At 48.8% G+C, this 7,179-nt stretch overlaps 1 protein-coding gene across 2 annotated transcripts; it reads left to right on the top strand.

Annotated features, from left to right (window-relative positions):
* Positions 1-2,265: 2,265 nt before the first annotated feature.
* rassf11 (Ras association domain family member 11) lies at positions 2,266-6,282 on the top strand. Of its 2 annotated transcripts, XM_060053563.1 has the most exons (3): positions 2,266-2,416; positions 3,749-3,858; positions 4,252-6,282. In XM_060053563.1, the coding sequence occupies exons 2-3, from the start codon at positions 3,756-3,758 to the stop codon at positions 5,952-5,954; spliced, it is 1,806 nt and encodes a 601-aa protein (XP_059909546.1). In that variant the 5' UTR covers positions 2,266-2,416; positions 3,749-3,755; the 3' UTR covers positions 5,955-6,282. The 2 variants fall into 2 exon arrangements, with proteins under 2 accessions (XP_059909546.1, XP_059909539.1); XM_060053556.1 differs by having other exon boundaries at positions 2,266-3,858; positions 4,252-6,281.
* The last annotated feature ends 897 nt before the right edge of the window (positions 6,283-7,179 follow it).

Genomic DNA, 7,179 nt, shown 5'->3' with positions numbered 1-7,179 from the left:
ACGGAGCCCCTTGACTGACTGATATGAGGAGCAGGCAGTAGCTGTTATGTAAAGTTACCATGTGTTTGTCTGTTGGCTCATTGCATGATGTAAATCTAACTGGTCAGCTCACTGTATTATGTAAAACTAACTGGAGCCAAGGTGCATCTTTGTGTATTAATTTAGGCCTACGTGTGTATTACCCCCCCCCCCAACTGCCACCGCTGCCACGGCAACAGCAGCGCCCCGGACTGGGGTGCCCATTCGAGGGGAATCGGATCCCAAATGTCAGCGATCAACTGGGGGACACCTGCTCCGAGTGTACGGTTCTGTGACACAACCGTAGACTCAGGCAGAACAACATCTAGTTCAGGCACGTGTGAACAAATGGACAGGAAACGGACATGGTTGTGCTGTAGCCTAGGCCTAGTTGTGTTGACCTAGTTGTGTTCGAGATCTAGTTGTGTTGTACCAGTTGTAGGCCTAGTTGTGTTGTAGACCTTGTTGTGTTGACTTAGTTGTGTTGTAGGCCTAGTTGTGTCGTAGACCTAGTTGTGTTGTGGACCCGGATTGTGTTGTGGACCTAGTTGTGTTGACCTAAGTTGTATTTTAGACCTAGTTGTGTTGTGGATGCAGTTGTGTTGTTGACCTAGTTGTGCGGTTGACCTTTTTGTGTTTTCCTAGTTATGTTGTTGACCTAGTTGTGTTGTAGGCCTAGTTTTGGACCTAGTTGTGTTAACTTAGTTGTGTTGTAGGCCTAGTTGTGTCATAGACCTAATTGTGTTTACCTACATTTAGTTGTGTTGACCTAGTTGTGTTGGCGACCTAGCTAACCTAGTTCCGGCTAAAAATCCTTGATTATGCGGCACGTTTTCTTAAAAAATGCGATGAAATATGCGGCATATTTATGCGATGAAATTTCGGGAACTTGGCTGCTGTGGTGTGAAGTAAATACAAAATTTTTCAACTTTCTGCTAAGATATATGTGACTTTTTTGCAACGAAAATGAGAGTTTATGAAATCATGCAAGCCCCGCATATTTTGCACGGAAATCTGCAATTTATGCGGTGAAAGTGCGGCATATTTGAAAAAATGCCCCCCGCATTATTATGAGGACTTTGGCTGATTATGCGTTGAATTATGCAATTGCATAATCGCGTTTCTCTGGAGGGACTGTAGTTGTGTTGGTGACCTAGTTGTGTTGAAGACCTAGTTCTGTTGTTGACCAAGTTGTGTTGCAGACATTGATGTTGAACTTCATCCCCTCAACTTGTCCTCCCTCTCCTCCACTCGTAGTGTTCCACCGTTCCATGGTTCTGTGAGGGCCACACGGTTCTGTGAGGGCCACACGGTTCTGTGAGGGCCACAGGGTCTCTCCCGGGCCCCTTTGTCCAGTGGTCTAGACTGGGTTCAGGGTTTAGACCAGGATCTTTCTGCAGGGTCTCTCTGTTACGTGGTCTACATGTGTGGACTGGGTCAGGGTCTGGACTTTCGGAGATGCGTTAAGCGGTCGCCTCTCTCAAATAACGGATCTTATTTTCTCGGCCCTTGGCAGACGGAGGTTTGCTGTCAGGTTACAGGTTACATCACACGGCAGGTGCTGCCTCTCACCGGCACTTCAGCCTCAACAGTTGCTTGATTGCAGCCTCCATAACATCTAAATCTCTCCCCCTCGCCTCAATCCCAAATTATTGGTTGATTGCAGCCTCCATAACTTTTAAATCTCTCCGAGCTCTGGAGGACTCTATTCCCCAGTTGGATTGATGGATCTATGAGGAGTGCGGTAGACCTGTCGGGCTTCCATTCCCTCCGCAGTCCGACCGCCCGTCAGGTGTTCGCTGCATTTCTGGCGGGGAGCGGTATATATTTGGCGCCCTCTTGTGGACGACCAACATTACTGCAGGGGATTGAAAGCATGCCTGATATTTTTCATGGAAGTTTATTATTTTCTTAAATAAACCAGAGACCCAAATTCAAAGTTAAATTAGTACATGCTAGATGCCGCAACCAGATATTGAATCAATGATATTTTCTTTATTCTTAGAAAATAATACAACACAAAAGTTATTTGTAAAGTATTTTGTGTTGTATTAATCAATTTAAACATTATTCAAATGTTCAAAACCTTAATTAAACTCCTGCTTAATCTAAGTTACAGTGCAACTTCATAAAACCAACAGACACCTACAGCTTGCATTTCCCTGAAAAACATCTATGAAAAAGTATTTAAGCAGAAAAGTGCCGCGTGCACACACACACACACACACACACACACACACACACACACACACACACACACACACACACACACACACACACACACACACACACAGGGGTGTGTCCATAAACTGTTTCTAGTCTACGTCTTCAGGAATGTAAATAAGTGTTAATTGTGTTCCGACCGGACAACGCACAACTCTATCTGAGAGAACAGCCGGTAAGTCATTTCATTTTTTTGTTTAAATTAAAGTAGGAATTTAGAAGATCTGTCTCAACAGCTACATAACTCCTGAAATCACATATGATTATCGTTAGTTGTTGTTTTTCCATATGAATGAGAATTATAATATTAATGTATTTACTTGGTAATTTTTACTTGTTTCATCTGGATTTTGGCCTTTATATTTGTATCAAGCTTTGAGTAATGCTATACAGTGCCAGATCTTGTCTGGTAAGAAGCAAGCATTATCATTCATAGCCTGGCCCTGATTCATCATTACAAACAGCTTTTGAAAGAAAATATTAATATAGTAAGATTCAGATTAGGATTATTTTTCTGTTGCCTATTGTTAATTCTTTGCTTATTATTCGCTCATTCTTTCATTCTTGCATGTGTTCCTATCATCACTGGTCAAGTTAGAGCGGCTAACTTTAGCCTTACTGTCCCCACGGTCTTCTGAACAGATCACAGTGATAGTTAATGACAGACATTTAGCGGTCTGCCCAACTTCCTGTGTGGGACTACAGACAGACAGACACAGACAAACAGCAGGATAGCCTGGTGGGGTAACGGTTCAAACCCCCAGTGTCTTCTGTCAGTGTCCCTTTTGACCAGACAACTAGCACCTCATTATTAACTTTCACCTAAAAAAGCTTTTGATAAAAGCGTTTAATCAGAGATCCCGGAGGGACCCACTAAATGTATGTTTACATTGTCATTATTAATGCAGTTGTCGAAGAACATACTGATCATCAAAACAGTATTCCACTTCCATCCCGTCTGAAAACATGCTAACGATCAAACAAGACAGACTTTGGGGGGCTAGGGTCAGGGGTCGTTAACAAAAGACCTGTGAAGCCCTCAGACTAACAGTGCTTAAGGGCTTTACAAACACGATTGACTTGAAGACGGAATGTACTGCATATGCTGAATCTCAATGATAGAAATATAGTTTGTGGCCAAGCTGTGATCCACTTGGTTTACCGCGGAGACCCCCTGATGATTCCCGACCCTATGTTTACATTCATGGCACTCAGCAGACGCTTTTATCCACAGCGACTTACAATAAGGACATTTGTCAGAAGAAGGAGAAGCAACACTATATCGCTGACGGTACAGTAAGGACCTTCATAGAACCAAGTGCCAAGCACTAACAGCCGCTAGGTTAACCCATTCCCCGTACACAACAAAGATAGCCAGGATAAGACGCTCCACGATGAAGAGTACTATAAAGTGCCAGGACGTATGACGTACAATGATGACGGGGGAGGGTATGCAGAGTCTAGACGACTACCCCTGATGTAAACTGTGGTGGGGGGGGGGTCCCAGCTGCAGGATGGAGGTGAAGGTGCATGTGGACGGGGTTCCCCGGGTGGTCTGTGGGGTCACGGACAGCACCACCTGCCAGGAGGTGGTCATCGCTCTGGCCCAAGCCCTCAGTGAGTATACCTGGGGTGTTGGGGTCGGGGTGAGGGGGCTAGGGTTAGTCCGGTCTGGGTGCTAGGGGTAAGGGTTAGTTAGGGTGAGGGTGCTAGGCGTAAGGGTAAGTTCGGGTTATAATTTGGTTAGGGGCTAGTTAGGTTTAAGGTTACATGGGTTAGGGGTATAAGTGGGATAGGGTGATTGCCAAGTTAGGGTTGTCAGTTGTTTAGGGTTCTGGGTAAGGGTTAGTCTAAGTTAAGGCGAGGGGGTAAGGGCTAGTTACGGTAAGGTTACAAGCGTGTCAGGGATTACGGTTGGTTGGTTACCGTTAAGGTTACGGGGGTAGGGGTAGTTGATCAGTGTGTGATCCCGAGGCGGCCCTAGGCTGAGCACCTCTTCTGTGGTTCCAGGTCGCCCCGGCCGCTACACCCTCCAGGAGAAGTTCAAGGACTTCGAGCGCTGCGTGGCCCCCGGAGAGCGGCTCCTGGAGGCCCTGCACAAGTACGGGGAGCACGGCAAGGAGGTGCAGCTCACCCTCCTCCTCAACCACAGGCCCCCGCTCCTCTGGGACCCGGCGCCCGGCGGCAGACCCCCGGACCCCCGAGACCCGCCCGCCCCCCCGCTGAGACGGAGGAGACCCGACCCGCGGTCCGGGACCCGGAAGGGCGGCAGCCCGCTCGCCAGCTCCGCCCATCGCCAGAGTCTGCCGGTGCTGTCCCGGCTGCGGCAGGAAGAGGAAGAGGAGGGGCCTCTGGAGGAAGTCAAGAGGCCCAAGAGGAAGTCGTTGACGCTGATGGACGCCTGGGGGTGGCTGGGGAGTCTGGGCCGCGGCCGGCTCCACTACTGCGTCAGCGACCCGGAGGGGAACAAGATGACCGGGAAGGAGGGTACCGGCAACCTTCCGGAGGGCTCCGTCTGCTACGTTCCGGTTGCTTCCGGTTCCGTCGGGTCCCAGGAGGCCTCGGGCCAGGAGGGGTTCCTGAGCCGCGTCAGGAGGCGGAAGAGACAGAGCAGGGAGCGCCGAGCGTCGTGCTGCGGCACGGCCGAGAACGGCCCGGATGAACCGCGCTTCAGGAAGTCATTCCTAGGGGCCAAACACCAGACCCTAGGGGCCAAACACCAGAACCCAGGGGCCAAAGACCAGACCCCAGGGGCCAAAGACCAGACCCTAGGGGCCAAAGACCAGACCCTAGGGGGCAAAGACCAGACCCTAGGGGCCAAAGACCAGACCCCAGGGGCCAAAGACCAGACCCCAGGGGCCAAGGACCAGACCCTAGGGGCCAAGGACCAGACCCTAGGGGCCAAAGACCAGACCCCAGGGGCCAAAGACCAGACCCTAGGGGCCAAAGACCAGAACCCAGGGGCCAAAGACGAGACCCTAGTGGCCAAAGACCAGACCCTAGGGGCCAAAGACCAGAACCTAACGTCCAAAGACCAGACCCTGGGGAGGGCGAGCAGGGCGGAAGAAGAGAAGATCAAACTGAGAGAGCAAATCACGTCTCAGGGCTCCCGACTGCGGGACCTCGACCTCCAGCTGTCGTCGGTGGACCGGCAGATCCAGGAGCTGGAGGGCCAGCAGACGGAGGGACCGGCCCGGCCGGACAGCCGGCGGTCGTCCCAAGAACAGGAGGAGGAGAGGGAGGAGGTGCTGTTCTGGGAGCAGCAGCTGCAGGCGGAGCTGGGCTTTGAGGGGGACATCCAGACCCAGTTCCTGGAGCTGCGGGAGAAAGCCCGGCAGTGCAAGGCCGAACTAGAGGAGTACCGGCGCAGGATGCAGCGGCTGGCCTTCACCGCTGGGGCGACGCCGCCCGTCCAGAAGACGGTGGGGGAGGGGGAGGACCGTGGGACCCGGGGAAAAGGAGTCACAGAGATCGGCCTCGCAGTGGAAACGTCTGAGGCGTCGGGCGGCGGAGATACGGGCAGGAAGGAGACGCCCAGCCAGCCTCACGCTCCAGTGCCCCCAGAGCAGATAAAGGAGAGGCGGCTGACCGGACCCACGGAGCTCGGGGAGTGGTGGAAGCGCTGGTCTGAGACCCAGAGCAAGGCAGCAGCGCCTCCAGCCCCGGTGCACCGCTCAGAGCTCACCATCTACCTGGGCAGCGCCAAGGTTTAGAGTAGGGATGCACCGAAATGAAAATTCTTGGCCGAAACCGAAACCGAATACACTGAAACAGTTGGCCGAAGGCCGAAACCGAAACCAGAATGTGGCTTTTGATGTTTTTCATTCATTTTGCATTAATCTTTCACCATTGCATAAATCAAACAATTAAATGTCCTTTATTAACTTTGTCTTGCTTTTCTATAAAAAAAATCAATTACAAATTTGATAGAAAATATTTATTTGAACGTTTTCTAACATTCCAGCAGACATTATAGCAAGAATTTAAGAACAATGTACCTTTAAATTAATGAGTAAAACTTTTTATTTTTTTATAAATAAATAAAAATGTTTATTTGTGTATTATGGCCGAAACCGAACAGTATGTTTTGGGCCATTTTCGGCCCTGAACATTCGGTGCATCCCTAGTTTAGAGAAGGAGGACGTTTACATTAAGGGCATTTAACAGACTCTTTTAAGCGACTTACAATAATTACATTTGTCAGAAGAGAAACAATATATCGGTCGGTACAGTAAGGATGGTCGTAGAATAAGGATGTTTGTTGACCCAAGTGCCAAGCACTTAGTTAGGTTAACCCATTCCCTGTTTACAAAGATAGCTAGGATAAGATGCTACACAATGCTAAGTGCTATTTTTAAGTGCAAGGACGTACAACATAGTCTGTACATTAATTACCAGAAGGGATTACATCAAGTGCCATTTTTTAACTCCCAGTGCAGTATGCGTCCACCCAGTTCCTCCCATTCCCAGAAGGAAGGATTAGTGTGTTCCTAAGTTGTAAACTTGACCGATCAAGTATTTGTGTTTTGGAACGTTAATATTTTTACAATTGTCAAACACGATTTGTCTAAATGCCATTAAGTTTGAATCAGATTTATTAATTGATTTGTTTGCAATGGATGAAAAATGCTGACCTTACAACAGAAACTATTTAAAGAAAGTTTTAAAACCACTTTTATTGTAAGCCATTAAGGAATATCCATGTTCCACCTGTTATGCATGCGCCTACTATAAAGTGAATATGCCTTTCCCATATAACAAAAAACACAAATGAAACACCCACAAGATTTATAAGATTCATAAAACTTTAATCGTTTTCATTCAAGACCATTAACAAAAGTACACTGAACCTCTGCAGGAGGTCAGACTGTAGCCAGTGATCTCCAGAGAGCTGACCTGATACGTGCCGTTCGCTTCACGTGCACGGACGCACGTGCG

This window comes from Gadus macrocephalus, chromosome 1 (assembly GCF_031168955.1).
Source record: "Gadus macrocephalus chromosome 1, ASM3116895v1".
Lineage (NCBI taxonomy): Eukaryota > Metazoa > Chordata > Actinopteri > Gadiformes > Gadidae > Gadus > Gadus macrocephalus.
This window is presented reverse-complemented; position numbering and strand designations above follow the sequence as displayed.